The sequence below is a fragment of the Anticarsia gemmatalis genome, chromosome 15 (assembly GCF_050436995.1).
Source record: "Anticarsia gemmatalis isolate Benzon Research Colony breed Stoneville strain chromosome 15, ilAntGemm2 primary, whole genome shotgun sequence".
NCBI classification, from domain to species: Eukaryota; Metazoa; Arthropoda; class Insecta; order Lepidoptera; family Erebidae; genus Anticarsia; species Anticarsia gemmatalis.
Genome location: NC_134759.1, coordinates 5,120,877 through 5,137,531, shown reverse-complemented (window position 1 = coordinate 5,137,531; position 16,655 = coordinate 5,120,877). Strand labels below are relative to the sequence as shown.

Sequence of the window (16,655 nt, the reverse complement as noted above, 5' to 3'; positions counted from 1 at the left end):
AAGATTTAAATATAGAGATAGGAGATTTAATTATTTTTTTTGTGCTTGCATTTTTGGTGGGAGACCCTTGATGTGCACTGCAAAGGGCATGAGTTAAACATATATGTTATTGTTACATTACATACATACAGATTACATAAAATACTACTGGCTGTAGTGGCTATGCAATATTAAATACTATATTTAAGTAGTCATATTTTATTTAGGTTCCTTGTTTACTTAACATAATTTTATTATGCTATTACTTTTCTTTTGAGATTATTAGAGTCATTGTGGCTTTCGTGGCCAGCCAAACATGAATGTTTATTTTCCCAATTTTGTTCATTCTGTATGCCTTGACTCAAATAATTTAATATATTATTTTACACAAAATTAATTGAGATACTTAAATTTGTTTTTGAGATTTAAAATTAAAAGTCATTTGGGGTCTCAACCAAAATGTTAGAGTTAAATAAACAGTAGAATGCATAAAATATAATTTATAATTTTTAACAATATTGTAAACAAAGACAAGACATCAGTATTACATGATTAAATTATCTAATTCATTCTGAATGCATTCAAATTGAAGAAACATTGAATAAAGTTCTGCGTGAGTTAATTCCATCTCTGATTCACTGTTTTCTCTATTTAAAGATATGTATGCTTTTGGGATCTTACACTTCTTGTGAACATCTGAACTTAACTCAGCATTCAATTTCCAAGAAAAATTCAATGAATCAGATTGATCACTTGTTATAGACCCTATTTCATTGAGAGTTGTTCTAGTTTCAGCAGACCATACTTTGACGATAGCATCAGCTTTATCATTATTCAGGCCTATGCTTTTAAGATCGCTTTTGAGGTCATTAGGCATAAAAATATACTTTAGTGCTCTTTTAAATATGTACTGCAGTGTCTTAATGCTCAGTATAAGGCTTTCTTGGTCCACACTGAAAATTTTTTCAAGTTTCAGTCTCTCCTCCTCTGTGAATATTTCTGTATCCTGAAGCTTTAGTTTTGCAACAATTCGACGAGCATACTGTTCAAATCTTGTTTCGTCTATCTTATTTATTATAGCCAAACCTTTACTCAAGCTAAAACAAAAATGATTTTATGTAAATGGATGAAGTAATGGTTCCTAAGCTTATACTTATTTACGCAATTACCTTGGGCTTAATTTTAACCAGTGGCATTCCATTGTTAATTAAACTAACTAAAACGAATATAAGGTTTTATTATTAAAAACTTTTGATTTGTTTAGTCTGAGTCAACAAACTTCGAACCTGTTTTGATCTTTCGCTGTCTTACTGACATGACAATGACAAAGACAAGTATGACAACCACAGTCCAAACAGCTGATAAGAAAAGTAGGTATGGATTGAGCGTGACTTAATTAATTATTTACTAAGTTATATTAATTATTTACATAGTTAATACCACGCAAGAATGCCATAAAATTCTACATATTTTAGTTATATAAAGTTATTAAAAAAATTAAAGATTAATCAGATCGAAAGTGGTGAAGAGTAAGTCTGGCGCTCTCCAACTTAGTTGGATCTGGCTGTAAGATTTTTTTTTGTGATATTACTAAAGTTGAATGTTGGTCCGTCGTCTTACATAAACCGGCAAATAATTGCCTGCTTTGAAAAGCAGTAATTATATTTTATTTATATAGATTTTTATCTCTATTTTTTAGTTTAGAAAAACTACCAACAAGTCTGGGTACAAAAATGATATAATTTCCATCCAATGTTCCAACTAAATCGGCTCGTGAAACTTTGTCTGTATTTCTATAGGTACCTATGTACCATATTGTTTCACTCGCAATTATTCGAATTCTGTCGCAATCGCAACGTGTAAAACGTCACTGTGTGAGTGGATCAAGATAATGTCGTGGAAGAGAAATTGGAGGTTATAATAAAAAAGCGAAAACGAAAATAACCATGGCTTTAAAGTTAGAAAGAGTTCCAGAGAATATAGACTTTCCAAAAGAAGAGGAACGTATCCTTCAGTTTTGGAAAGAAATTGATGCGTTTCAGAGTTGCCTCAAGCAGTCAAAAAGTAAACCTAGGTAGGTGAGGAAAAAATATTATTACTTTCTAAATAAGTATTGGTATACTCATAAAGTTAACTGGATTAATGCCTGTCACCCAGTTAATTCATGTTTAATTTACCAAAGTCTATAGAAAGTGCTAAAAGAGGTGACTATATTTTAGGTGTTCTAAAAAAGGTAAACACGTAAGCTAGGCTGACCTGGCCTCTCACTTTCAGAATAATCAAAACCGCCTGTCGAACCATCTCATCCTAAACCTGTTGCTCCTACTATGTTTATAGAAAGTTTTATACAATTTTTCATATTTTATAGATAAGAGTTTTATATGATAAAACAAGCATATGGTTGATTATTCATGGAATTATTTCAGCTGTATGAGACATTTATGTCATAAAATCACAGTAGCACACTAGGCAGCATATTAGCCATTTAAAGTGCAACTTTCCTTTTAGACAAACCCACTGATAACTTGCTTTGGCTTATCAATTATATAGCTATTAAATAATATGAATAAAAATAAAGTTATTTAATCTATAAGTTAAGTCAATGTTTACAAATCTTTCTACCTAAAGCTAGGTATAAATTGTATAAAAATGTGTTCTTCCACAGGTATTCATTCTATGATGGCCCTCCTTTTGCCACTGGACTGCCTCACTATGGCCACATATTGGCTGGAACTATCAAGGATGTGGTCACAAGATATGCACACCAACAGGTATGTAACTACAACTAACTAATTAAAAGTATAAAAAAATTAATTGATTTTATCAGAAGTTTATACAATGACATGTTTTTCATATTTTATCACTGAATGTAGCCTGAAACCTGCTATTATTGCTTATCCATGCTATATGATGACAACCTCATTCTTTAAGATGACAACAGTCAGCTTGTTTGACAACTGCAGTTGTTTGTAACATAGTTTGAATATGCTATCCAGGAACTCACACTAGGCAACAAACATAGTCTGGGTTGCTATCATCAAGATGTTGAAGTGAATATTATTACTCATTCTATGCAGGGAGGAGTCTTATCTGAGCAATTGTTTAAACTTTCCCAGGTTGATGTTACATATTAATGTACATATGTATATTTCAATTAATGTATATTGTATGTTTCAGGGTTATCATGTGGAAAGGCGGTTTGGTTGGGATTGCCATGGTTTACCTGTAGAGTTCGAAATTGATAAGACTCTTGGCATTAAAGGCCCTGAAGATGTTGAGAAAATGGGCATTGGCAACTACAATGCTGAATGTCGTAAGATTGTCATGAAGTATGCTGGTGAATGGGAGATGATCATTACAAGAATGGGAAGATGGATTGGTAAGAATACCTGACAGTACTTTTGCTATTCCTGATTCACAATAGCATAATTGAAAAGTAAACTAATCTTATTATTTTTTTCAGATTTCAAGAATGATTACAAAACTCTCTACCCTTGGTTCATGGAATCTATTTGGTGGGTGTTCAAAGAACTCTTCAATAAAGGCCTGGTGTATCAAGGGGTTAAAGTGATGCCCTTCTCTACAGCCTGTTCAACACCTCTCTCCAACTTTGAGTCTGGACAGAACTACAAAGATGTTGTTGATCCAGCAGTTGTAGTGTCATTCCCTACAGCTAATGGTTACTCACTACTTGCATGGACCACCACCCCATGGACATTACCTAGCAACTTAGCTTTATGTGTCAACCCCAAATTGGTTTATGTAAAAGTAAAAGAAAAGTCTACTGGTATTTGTTATGTTCTTCAAGAGTCAAGATTCCCTGTTATCTTTAAAAATGTGGATGATTTTGATGTGCTCGAAAAGTTTACTGGTGACAAGCTAAAAGGAGTCAAGTACACTCCTATTTTTGATTACTTTATTGATCAATGCCCTAACGCGTTTCAAGTGTTAGTTGATGGCTATGTCACAGATGATTCTGGTACAGGAGTTGTACATCAAGCACCATATTTTGGTGAGGACGATTTTAGGGTTTGTCTTGCGGCTGGCGTTATTACAAGAGATCAAGATATTGTATGCCCTGTTGATCCGAGTGGTAAATTTATGGCACCAGTGAAAGATTTCCTTGGCCAGTATGTTAAAGATGCCGATAAAAATATTATTGCCAATTTGAAGGCTCGCAATCGACTTGTACAACTTGGACAAGTTAAGCATAGTTATCCATTCTGTTGGCGTTCGGAAACTCCGCTGATCTACAAAGCGGTACCCTCATGGTTTGTTAGAGTTGAACAAATCAGTCAAGACCTTTTGAAATCCTGTGAAGAGACTTACTGGGTCCCTGAGTATGTAAAAGAGAAGAGGTTTAAGAATTGGTTGAAAGACGCTCGCGACTGGGCCATCAGCCGTAATAGATACTGGGGTACTCCGATTCCTTTATGGATTTCTCAAGATAGACAGGAGGTTGTATGCATTGGAAGTATTGCTGAGTTAGAAGCATTAACTGGTCAAGAAGTTAAAGATTTACATAGGGAAAGTATTGACCACTTGGAGATTCCATCTTCACGCCCTGGGCAGCCACCATTGAAGAGGGTCTCTGAAGTTTTCGACTGCTGGTTTGAGTCAGGCTCTATGCCATACGCACAAAACCATTATCCATTCGAAAATAAAAAAGAATTCGAAGATATCTTTCCCGCAAACTTCATTGCTGAAGGTATCGATCAAACTAGAGGCTGGTTCTATACTCTGATCGTATTGTCGACAGCTTTATTTAAGAAACCGCCGTTTAAAAATCTTATTGCAAACGGTTTAGTTTTAGCAGGTGATGGACAGAAAATGTCGAAACGAAAAAAGAACTATCCTGATCCTTTAGAAGTTGTAAGAAAGTATGGTGCTGATGCTTTGAGGCTTTATCTTGTCAACTCTCCTGTTGTAAAAGCGGAGAACCTCCGATTCAAAGAGGAAGGCGTTAGGGATATCATCAAAGATGTATTCCTGCCTTGGTATAATGCATTTAGATTTTTGATGCAAAATGTAGAAAGAATCATTCAGGAAGATAAGATTGATTACAAGTTTAATGAGAAAGCTAATAGAGAGAACGTCATGGACAAGTGGATCACTTCTTTTGTTCAATCTCTAATTAGTTTTGTGAAGAAAGAAATGGCAGCCTATAGATTGTATACTGTCGTTCCAAGGTTGACTAAGTTTATTGATCATCTCACCAACTGGTACGTGAGAATGAACAGGAAGAGGCTAAAGGGAGATAATGGTATTAAAGACTGTCAAGTGGCGTTAGATACGCTATTTGGAGTCCTATTCGATATGGTGAAAGTAATGGCACCATTCACTCCTTTTCTCACTGAACTGATGTATAAAACATTACGTCAGCTTTTACCTGGTGCGTCATTGGAGAGTGTGCATTTTAACATGATAGCCGAACCTAAGATAGAATTAGTAGACACTGATATCGAAAGAGCTGTGCAGAGAATGCAGACTGTGATTGAATTAGGAAGAGTACTGAGGGACAGAAAAACAATTCCCATCAAGTATCCTCTACCGGAAATGACTGTCATTCACCAGGACCCTACTTACTTGGGTGATGTGAAGTCTTTAGAAAAATATGTTCTCGAGGAGATGAATATTAAGAAATTGAATTTAACGAGCGACAAAGAAAAGTATGGCATTAAACTAAGAGCTGAGCCTGATCATAAAATTCTTGGAGCTCGGCTTAAAGGCGATTTTAAGGCTGTAACCCAAGGTTTAAAGAACTTAACTAATGAACAATGTGAGAAACTGATTGCTGATGGCTTTGTGGAATTAGTTGGGCAGCGCATCGACGTGTCTGAAGTTAGGATTATATTCCAAGCTGACGGCAACGACCAGTACGAGGCTCACAGCGATAACGATGTGCTAATTCTTTTGAATGTAACACCTGATCAAGAAATGCTCGACGAGGGTTTCTCCAGGGAAATAATTAATAGAGTTCAAAAGTTAAGAAAGAAGGCTCATTTAGTGCCAACTGATGAGGTAAATGTGTACTTCTCGGTAAACAAGGCTAGCGACATTGTTCGTATCATTAATTCCCATCGTGAGTTCATTGAGTCTACTGTAAAGGCGCCACTCATATCGATTGATCAACTCAAACCATCGCTACAGGTGATTATTGAGGAAACGCAAGAACTGAAAGGCTCTTCCCTCAAATTGGTTATTACATGGAGAAAAGAGGTCGAGATTCCTGCAAATCCTTGGGCCAATCTTATTTTGAATGATATTAAGCCTCGATTTGGCGTGTCGAGCAATCAAGCTAGTATCATACTTAAGGACAAAACTAACAAATTCATAAGCTTAGGTCAACTACATAATGAAGTGACTGTTCTCTTTGGCCTCTATGGTGTTAAGTTTACATTATGGTGTGATGGAGTAGAAGTAAAAGATACCTCCAAGTTGAATAGTAAAACAATCATTATATCAGTAAAGAAACCAAAGGATTGCGAAACGAAGACAAGTCCCTATTGCAAGTTTCTCAATATTGCAAATGGTACTAAATCACTTACACTGTTCTTAGAAAATCCCGTGGGAAAGGAAACTTTGAATGAAAATGAGGCTTTGAAGTTCGTTACTAGTTATTTGGGAATTAAGGCCAGCGACGTAGACAAGAAGCTATTTCAATAATGTTATACTTGTTACTTCATCTCAATTTTATCATCTCATTGCTATTGACTCTTAAAAGTTTAATTGTTAAAATATTTGTAACCCAGTAGGAGACACCTTGTTCAATCTGCTACAGTACCTTTATATTATGATGTGTAAGGAATATTGGGAGCTGTTTTTTGTGTGGGCTGTGCCTCATTTTATTTAACTGTGTTTAATCATAATAGTATGTGCTTACCTGCTACGGAAAGTATTAGCTTTCAGTGTTTTAACTTAGGCTTGTGTAAAGAATTTCAACTGTAAACTTCTTGTTACTCTATCCCTTGTTTCTTAATAAGCGACCGCTTATAAAATACCACCCCATTAGTAATGTAATATTTATTTATTTGACTAATTCTGTACGGCTTTGGCACATTGTCATAAATAAAACAAGTAATATGAGTTAAACTTTATTTTAATTAAATGTTCCTTCATAAATAAAACAAAATAAGCATTGAACATTGTTCATTCAACTATTATCATAACAGGTGCAGTGAATTACAACTCATTTCATTGTAATGTGTCGGCTTCCTATAAAAGGAAAATATAGGTTTGTGGCGTACTAAAGTACGATAATGTTATTATATAGTTACGTATGTACGTAACAAAGCGAAGCAATATGTAGTTACGCAAAATTTTGACCCAAAGCACAACGCTACTGCCCTGTTCGATTGTTTGGATAAAACATTTCTATGAAAACAATAACTTTTATGATACAACGGAGCTGATTTAAACTTGTCACTACATTTAAAGTAGTCAATTCTAGGATCACTATGAGTAGTATTAAGACTCACTGATCGAGGGCAATGAACTTGATTTTTACTGTATTTTGTACATAACGTTATAACAAAGCTGTAGCAAAGTGCTTTGGGGTTTTGAATCGACAAAACAATTGCAACCTAGTTCAAAACTCTTTAACAAGTGTGATCACAGCTATTTCTCATAATTTGAGACGATATAGTCGTGTTACAATAAGCAGAAACAACAACGTTAAAATAACCCACAATTTTCAATTTAAACAATAACTACATCAAATGCTAAACTGCTAAATAAACATAAGTTGATAATGCAACCTTAGTTTCTGTATTAGACAGTAATTGACAAGACGTTTTACATTTTTAACAGTGCCAGCAATGATTACATCTTTCAAACACCTACTTTGCATCCCATGTGAATATTGTGCGAATTTTATTCATAAAGCCTAAATTTGGTAACTTACTATATTGAATTTATAGTTTTATGTAGCAGCTATACAAATATGTTCGATAGAATTACCTTTGGTGTTCACATTATTAACCTAAAGAATATTACAAATAGTTAACCAAAGAAAAAACAACGAAACCAAATGTCTTTTAACTCACTCAGAATACGGTTTCATTTTAAATGAAAGATTTAGTCAACTGATTTATTTATATGACTATACATCGATATCATGATTTTTATATCGGAATTAGGTGTGATTAATTATTACTAAATTGTGTTAATATTATACATAGGATTGTAGTTGTTATTTTGTTATATTGCTGGGTGTCACTAAATCAATAAATAAATTCAACAATATAAGTAAATAAAAATACAAATTACGATTAAAATAGTTTTGTTAATTTATTGGAAAAAAAAGTTAAGATTTTTTTATTATTTTATCACTGTATGTATCACAAGAGCAGTTTCAAATACAGACCACATATGAGAGAAAATCAATCTTCAAAAATAATTTCGTTATTCTCCTTCACCACAAGCGTATAATACTGTTAAAAAGCACAGGAAAGTACACGAAATATATCATAATTATAATTTTATTGCTTCGTTTTAAAGAAATGCTTTTATGGAACAAAATATTGCTTTTAAAAATAACGTGAACATATTATAATCTCGAATAAATCACATAGAATACATAGATAATATAATACTTATCGCTAATATAATGAGGTGCCATATTAGGGGATTAAGTTTAATAATGTTATATGAAAATACGATGCCGACGAAATGATATTGTGTACGACCCACTCGATTATAGTTATTAAACATGTTATACAATAAGCCAACGACGATTCACATAGGGATATATCGATATATATTTATGTATACAATAAATTATATTTTATTATGCGTCAACAAGTTATATGCACTCACATCATAAGCTAAATCGTTTAAAAGAGCTAAACTGTTATCTAGTGAAGGCTTCGACGTCGTCAGTAGTCGGATTCATAAGTTAGCATCGAGTTAAGAGTTATTGCACTTTACACATACTAAATACACCACATCATACAATAATGTTACACTAACGTATCTCGTAGGCCGCGCGCCGAGTATACCCGCCGCGCGGCTTAGGCCAGCCACTGCCGCGAACAGCTGATACGACTGACAGCGAGTGCGAATAAATAAATTATATATTTATCTAGGACATGTTTATTAAGTTAAAAATAGCGAATATTTCACACTAGAAATAACTAAAGATTCATTAACATTTTAAATACATTATAAGATACAACATCGCCTACTCAGTGACTAGTCTAACGGCGTATAATTATCATCATACTCGTAACATTTGAATAGCAACAACGATAAATAGGTACATCACAAGGGGGCGTAAGGCTAAACGCGGCGCGCCGGACGATTATGCTCTGTTGACTGCGTCTCGCCTACCTATAAATTACAATCAAATTTACATATTGATCAGGCTCGTCGTCAAAGCCCTAGAGAAACAAATCGGTCAGTAGTTATAGTTACCGTGTAAATAAGTGTAAGATCGCGTGAGCGCTAATACTGCGGTTGGTGAGGCAGCGGTGAGTCTCGCTCCGGCAACTTGCGCACTTTCATCGTGCCGTCCGCGCCGCACGAGAACAGGCGACCAGCGTTGTCTGGACGACAAACATAATATCGTAAATTGGATTATGATAAAAAGAATAAACAAAGTCGGATAACAATATCGGTTAAAATATGGCACGTACCGATATGTATTTGCGTCACACCCTGGCCGATGTGCTTGAAGAAGGAACTTCGAGCGTGTTCGCCGGCGAACGTGTACAACAGCTGGTGCGTCGTCAACGAGAACACCTGGAAAAAAATTCGAATGTAATGCGTTCCGTAAAGTTCGTTAGAAGGAAGCCGTCGCGGGGCCCGGCACGTACCTTGATGTCGCCGTCGGCGGCGCCGATGGCGTAGTAGTCCTCGCGCGGCGACAGCGCCACGCACTTGATGGGCGCGTGGTGCGCGTGCAGGCGGTGGCGCACGGCGCGCGCGCGCAGGTCCCACACCAGCACGTCGCCGCGCCGCCCGCACGACACCAGCGCGCCCGAGCACCCCGCCCACGCCACGCACGCCGCGCCGCCCTCGTGGCACGTCCACGCTGCGCACACGCACACCTCAATATCTCATCCGTTACTCATTTAAACTATTAAATAAGACGACAAATAATCATACTCACAAACCACTAAAGCTTTCTTGATAGGCATCAATGTGTCCCATATGGCGACGTTTTTACTCTCCGAGCTGTGCCCGGCTGAAAGTTCAAAAAACGATTAATTTAAATGTTTTTTAAATCGAGGTTCTAAATATAAAATTAGTAGTTACTATACCTGTAGCGACTAAACTGCAGGAACCGAGGAAAACAAAATCACTTATTCCTTTGCTATGACACTGATGAGTCTGTAACATAAAAGACGCGATGAGATAATTATGTCAGTCATCCTAATTCCAACAGAAAAGATTTAAGAACTAAATCTCGGCCTTGTTCTAGTAATCATTATAGAATACAAACTCACAAAGAAGGGTCTGGGCGAGGCGTGCGTGTGCCCGGGCTGGTTGGGCGCGGGGTGCAGCTGCCACATGGCGAGGTTGCCGTCGGCGTCGGAGGCGGCGAACTTGTTGCCGTAGTCGGAGAAGCGCACGCGCGTCACCTTGGCGAACGCGCCCGGCGCCCGCGGCGACCACACGCACGACGGGTGGCCCCACTCCCACAGCTGCACCGAGCCGTCCGCGCCGCCCGTCAGGTCTAACGCATCACGTACATCATTTTATACATTGCTTCTCGTATTTTAAAACAAGTAGCTTGATCGTGACATATCATATAAAAGTTAGCCCATGTTTTCAACAATAATCAATTACGAAGGGATTCTACTGAATTAAGTAAAAGTAATACTTACACAACGGTTGCGAGGGATGTGCCGCCATCCGCTTTATGTTGTCGATTTTATGTTTCAGCACCTACATTGAAATCCTTCATTACTAAAATGCCTTTAAGAATTATAGTTTAGAATACAAACACCCGATCTCATACAACATTACACATGTTAGCGACCAATTAGTGACGAGACACCATACAGATCATGCTTTAACAAAATAAATAAATAGATAAAAATAAATGTGCAGAGACACGCAACGTACAATATAGCCATAAAGAGATAATAGAAAGTAAACAAAATAAGAAACACCGGTCAGGAAAATATCTTGAACTGACGAAATATACGACGAAAAAAAACGTGACCTAGTCGAACTGAAATCCATTGACGTAGGTATGGAAACACTGAAAAATAAAATTGATGATGATTTGTCGATGGATAAATTAAAACGTGTGAGTGATCTAGCAAAAAGAATATTGTGAAACGAAAATTAAATAAGAAATGATGACAATAGAAGAATAAAATTATAATTGGAAACAAATAAATGAAACATCGAGCTATAAATAAAACGCAGGGAGTGCGATCCGCCGGCTAAAGGAGGCGACGTTATTACAGGCGGGGGATGGTCTAGGGGTGTCACTGACCGGTTTCATGAGAAGCTTCGAACGGTGCAGCACCAGCCGACAGTATTTCGGGTCGTGGCAACCCGGGAACTGTAGGCCCTTCACCTGCGACCAACACTCTGTTATACCGAATCATACACTCACACATACTTTAAAATTTATATTATGGGACCAGATAATTAATATACAAACTAATCAAATGTAAATATACACATACTAAGGAAACCGTACTCTCCTTGGTACCCTGCTACCTAATCTACCTGCCTACCAAAAGTAAACCAAATAAAGACAATATACATAATACAAAACCCGCATTATTATATATCTCTCCGTCTCCGTTGAGTATAGATTGAGAGACGTTACAGTTTGACAAGAGATACTGAAGGAAAGCTCGAGCGAAGCGCGAGGCGACACTGAACAATATAACAGATACAAGTTTTGTACGGACACAACCACACCACGTTTATAATCCCAGTATTCGATGAAACAATACTGAACGAATAAATGCATAAGATACCTATTGTGAGAAACAGTTGAACATGTTTAATTAGAATATTAATTCGACTTTATATTATTTCTGATTATTGAAAAATATGATAATTTTACACAAATCTAGACGTCTTATATAATAAGGCATATAATTTAAGATAACTATAATGATGCATTAATTGAAGTTTGTATTGAGTGTACATTTATTCATTCAGCGAGTTCATGAGTGCATTAGTCATTATGAACGTACGTTGACAATGTACGCTTCTAGTCCTGTCGGGACTGTACTTCCCCTGCGCTCCTGCTGTGGACGTTGTCGTTATAATACCAAGTTAGTTTCACTGCACTATCCAGTTAATTAGATATAGTAGTATTAATATGTTATATTATGAATATATTATTAGTATTTTTATTAGATGACATGCTTAACTACAAGCATAGATTAATAAAGAGGATTAATATAGCATCAGTGTTAGATAATAAAAACGATATTATAAATACTTTATTCTCTCAGACATTTGTTAGTTGCATATAAAACTTTTGCAAAATAAATCATGCTATACCTTTTATTTATGTATTCATATAAAATTATCGCAATTGGCAAGTACAAGTTCAGTTATCAACCTTCATTGTTATTGATAACGTGTTTTTTTAAAGGTCAACTGTATATATCGCTTCGCTACACATCTGACAGAATGACGTTTGATACTATGACGCGAACGCCTCATTGGCAGGTTCTATTTAAGTAAGTTTCTAGTCAAGTTCGTAATCATGCTCCTGTAGCGTGCTAGATGAAAAATTGCGAAAGAGTGTTCGTATCAAATTCAATATCAATTTTTATGTGAATTGAATTAGCGGCCTGATTTTGGTAGCACAAAATATTTCTCTTTACCTGCAAATCGTAAACTTCAGACCAGAAGCTGGTAAATCGGCAGTAGGAACCTTTGATTTGACATATTTATGGCAACGTAAAATTCGAAAGCACGCTATCGAATTGTTCGTGCTTGAGTTACCTCAAACTATCTAGCCATATCACACAGTCTGTCATCAGCCGGATGTATAGCGAACCTTTTATTATAGAGTTATGTATGTTTTGTACTAAGTGCTTACCACGCTGGCACCTCGTCCAGTTTGACTGGCCATCCCGACCGGCACCTGAGGCGCGTTGGGGTTCAGAGGCGAACTGTTGCCGGTGCCTGGCACCGACCCACTGTTAGGCCTGCAATGTTAACTCATTTTTACATTTTCTTTATAATGATAACAATACACTGGGTACTGACATATTCGCTTGATTTTTGCTGTCTGGTTTCACAACTGCTATGTACCTTTTACTGGTAAACGATAATGTTACAAAAGTTTTTGTAAGGGTAGTTCGCACTATGCTGTACATAGCCTTTTCCTAAAATTATGGTGACAAATACGGTTTTTCTACAGCAGCATTGTTCTGCATCGTGGCTATACAAACTGACGTACACTAGTTATCAACTGAAATACACAATACGTTTGCGGGGGGGTATTCGTACTTGTCATGATGCTGAATGAGCAGGAAGCCGGTATCGGGCAGCGCGGCGGGGTCGGCGGCCAGCGCCAGCAGGTCGAGCTCGCACTCGTCCTCGGCCCACCACGCGCCCGCGCGCAGCAACAGCGACACGTCCATCTCCTGCACCTCGCGAGCTGTTGCCACTGCTAGCAGGCACCCGCCGACCTGGAGAAACAAAAAACGTTCAGTTTCCTTCTACTTCATTTGTTTGTTTTGTTCTAAAAAAACAACTCCCGTACTATATTCAGATCCATAAAAAGCTTTACATCACAGTCACGTCGTATATACTTCAAAATTGTGACATATTCATCGGCCTAGCCATTATTACAATTATGTTGGAGTCGGTTTCCAGTCTCATGGGATGCAGCTGAATACCAGTATTTTACATGGAGCGACTGTCTATCGGACCTCCACAATTTAGTTACCTGGGTTGTAATACCCCGTGGTAGGACTGGTTAAGTTGTAAAAACAATACTTTAAGGACATAAGACCTCAGCCAAAATACAATACGGGTCGGTGGCATAGTTGAGTTTGTCAGATTGAATTCATTCAACTTTATAACATGCATCTTATCTTAATGAAAAGCTGTATAGTTTTGACATTACCTTATTAAGACAGAAGGCGGCTATAGAGTCCTGCTCCTTGTGAATGATGCGCACTGGGTTGTGCAGCTCCATGTCGCGCTCGCGGTGTTGTTGCGGGATGCAGCCGGGCCGCGGCTCGCCCGCCATCGTCTCCGCCGTTACTGATTGTGTGCGACGACGGGAGAACACCGCACGAATGAACAGATCCTATGAAATAAACAAAACGTAATTATTATTGAATACGACATGAATATAGATATATATGTTCATGAAAATCACACACATAAATACTTTAATCAACGATTCAGGTGTCTATTTTTAAAAAGATCAGGGTACTAGAGTGAAGTGAGTTTTGGCTGTTGTAACAAAATGTAAATGTATAAAAAAAAATGTTAGGTTGATGTGTACCTGGATCGGCTCTTGACGAACGAGGAAGTTCCATAATCGTCTTGCTGGTGCAGTACTAAATAACACTGAATTGAACGGTGTATTATGCTTTTCAATCAAACATCTGGAATAAAAAAATACAATCAATTAATAAATTGTGAAAGTAGTATGCGGAAATCACTCTTAACTAAGAATTTAAAAGGGAATATCCCCTTCACGAAACCATTTTTCATAATTAAAATAAGCAAAGAATCAAGGACTTAACAAAAGGATTATACAGCATTTTAAAGACTATCGGTGTATGTACATTCTACAAACCTGTACTTATTAATAGGCGGCCCTGAGGTCTGTTGGTCGGGGAAGCAGCCGGGGATGTAGTCTGGCGGTGGTGCTCTGGAGTCCAGCGTCTCCGTCAACTGTTGCTGCCATTGATCCACGCGACGCAATGCACCGTGCACCATGGGACTTGTTGTCGCCAGTTCTAATATCAAAACGATTTATTTTTGTTTATTTACTTAAACTATGGTGACATTATGGCTGTTTGTTTAAGAGTGAATAGAGACAAAACTATAGAATATAACAATGTTTTTGGAATGATCACCATCCACTTTTATCTTTCCAACGATAGACTTTGAGAAAAACTGGTTTTAGGGACCGAGGGATTGTCAGAAGCTTCAGCTCTAATTTTATAAGTCTATACTACGGTATGAATAAATAAACACTCACCAGACATCTCAATACCGCAAAGTTGCAAGAAGTTCTGCAACTTCTGCTGAGCAAGTCGCAGTACTGCGATTCGCATCACGAGCCACGAGTACGAGTCCGGGTCAGAGTGCTCCGTGTTCGTGCCTTTACGACGTTTCTCGGTCCTATGAAATAAACATTATGGTACAATATTAAAACAAATTTAATAATCCTTCACTTGGTCCCTGCCTGTCAATGGCATGGGTAAAAGGCGTCGTATTATATATTAAACCAAGAATTATTTATTGATTCATAAACCACTGCTAACTTATTGAGGGTCGATGAATTAAATTAGAACCAAAATAGACCTTGAGCTCGGTCAATCCTTAATGCGGGTTATGTGTGATCTTTTTAATTTAAACTAAAAAGTAAAATAAGTCATACTTGGTAGTGCTGGTATCAAAGATGTCATCGTCATCAGCTTCACTACCGCTCTCGTCCACGTCCTCGGTTCCTGACTCCGCCGAATCGTAGTCGTAGTTCTCAGGGTCTTGCTCGGCCGTTGGCTATATTCAAGATAAAAATATTTTTTAACATTAATTGCTTTTTCTACAGGCCGGATTACATTTTACGTAGTATTGGGTGTACAAACTTATCATAAATCGCGCTCTTAGACCAGCATAGATTTCGGCCACGGGATTTCATTAGTACGGGATCATTGAGTATATTTAGATGAGCTTTTGTTTTGTGTCTAGGCAGTTTGCCAGTGCCTTTTTTATCATTGAAGTGGGTATCAATAGTAATACCGTACCTTAGTGAGCAGATAGGTGAGTATACTGCAATGCGGTGGCACAAACTGTTCCCTGTACGTAGGACGTCCTTCTTGTATATTCTTGTGTGGTGCGGCGGGACCAAGACCAAGTAGACGCATGTTCAAAAGAGCTCGCTTCTCTCGCAGAGACGACCACACCGATGTGCCTTCGGGTCGCTCCACAAGTTTAGGCTAAGAAAAAAGTTACATTACAATTATAAGATATTATTATATGGTCAAAATTTCAGCACAGTTCAAGAAGCTAAAATGTATCTCTGTAATTCAAATATTATCTCTTTTCCAAGTGTTTTGCTAAAAATTTTTACACGAAGACTTCGGAGAACTCCATAAATATGTAAATTGCAAGACTCAAGAGGTAAACACGGTAGTATTGAACGTTTATCATACAATATTAGTTACGTGTGGGAATGCCTTACTTTAGCGAATACATTAACTTTGACGCTACAAAATAATTCAATGAATTAGCACTTAACCTACCTGCATAGGAGCGGGTGCAGTAGTCAACAGGCGACGAACACCGCCCCCGAACAGTCGCGCATGATCAGGAGCATGTGGCGCGTGTGCGGCGAGGCGGTACAGCAGGTGAGCGTCCCTCGCCGCCGCGGCCCAGCCCAGTAGCGCCAGGAACACGGCGCAGAACGCCTCTGCCAGGAGCACCGCTAGACGAGGCGCGTCTTCCTCTTCGGCTGCTCGTAGAGCTAGACCACGAAGTGCTGATACACCTAAACATAA

At 37.7% G+C, this 16,655-nt stretch overlaps 3 protein-coding genes across 9 annotated transcripts in view; 1 reads left to right on the top strand and 2 right to left on the bottom strand.

Moving 5' to 3' along the window:
- Positions 1-464: 464 nt before the first annotated feature.
- Positions 465-1,299, bottom strand: Vlet (COMM domain containing 10 protein valette). Its single transcript, XM_076123403.1, has 2 exons — positions 1,149-1,299; positions 465-1,076 (listed from the first exon to the last, which is right to left on the bottom strand). The coding sequence occupies exons 1-2, from the start codon at positions 1,178-1,180 to the stop codon at positions 524-526; spliced, it is 585 nt and encodes a 194-aa protein (XP_075979518.1). The 5' UTR covers positions 1,181-1,299; the 3' UTR covers positions 465-523.
- A 507-nt stretch (positions 1,300-1,806) lies between these two features.
- On the top strand, positions 1,807-7,071 carry IleRS (Isoleucyl-tRNA synthetase). Its single transcript, XM_076123228.1, has 4 exons — positions 1,807-2,053; positions 2,645-2,750; positions 3,157-3,358; positions 3,443-7,071. The coding sequence occupies exons 1-4, from the start codon at positions 1,926-1,928 to the stop codon at positions 6,643-6,645; spliced, it is 3,639 nt and encodes a 1,212-aa protein (XP_075979343.1). The 5' UTR covers positions 1,807-1,925; the 3' UTR covers positions 6,646-7,071.
- Rbcn-3A (rabconnectin-3 alpha) overlaps positions 7,061-16,655 on the bottom strand; it is a 34,711-nt gene continuing 25,116 nt past the window's right edge. For 4 of the 7 annotated variants that reach the window (XM_076123221.1, XM_076123224.1, XM_076123222.1 and 1 more), the window contains 18 exons: positions 16,401-16,645; positions 15,903-16,094; positions 15,536-15,657; positions 15,134-15,276; positions 14,726-14,888; positions 14,429-14,531; positions 14,042-14,227; positions 13,420-13,601; positions 13,007-13,115; positions 11,429-11,512; positions 10,809-10,869; positions 10,428-10,657; positions 10,242-10,311; positions 10,091-10,165; positions 9,795-10,012; positions 9,615-9,720; positions 9,394-9,524; positions 7,061-9,309 (listed from right to left, as the gene is read on the bottom strand). In XM_076123221.1, coding sequence (XP_075979336.1) covers positions 9,424-9,524; positions 9,615-9,720; positions 9,795-10,012; positions 10,091-10,165; positions 10,242-10,311; positions 10,428-10,657; positions 10,809-10,869; positions 11,429-11,512; positions 13,007-13,115; positions 13,420-13,601; positions 14,042-14,227; positions 14,429-14,531; positions 14,726-14,888; positions 15,134-15,276; positions 15,536-15,657; positions 15,903-16,094; positions 16,401-16,645 — 2,390 coding nt within the window. In that variant the 3' untranslated portion in view covers positions 7,061-9,309; positions 9,394-9,423. Of the gene's footprint in view, positions 9,310-9,393; positions 9,525-9,614; positions 9,721-9,794; positions 10,013-10,090; positions 10,166-10,241; positions 10,312-10,427; positions 10,658-10,808; positions 10,870-11,428; positions 11,513-12,146; positions 12,201-13,006; positions 13,116-13,419; positions 13,602-14,041; positions 14,228-14,428; positions 14,532-14,725; positions 14,889-15,133; positions 15,277-15,535; positions 15,658-15,902; positions 16,095-16,400; positions 16,646-16,655 lie in introns of all 7 variants that reach the window. The other 3 variants (XM_076123226.1, XM_076123227.1, XM_076123223.1) reach the window with 2 other exon arrangements.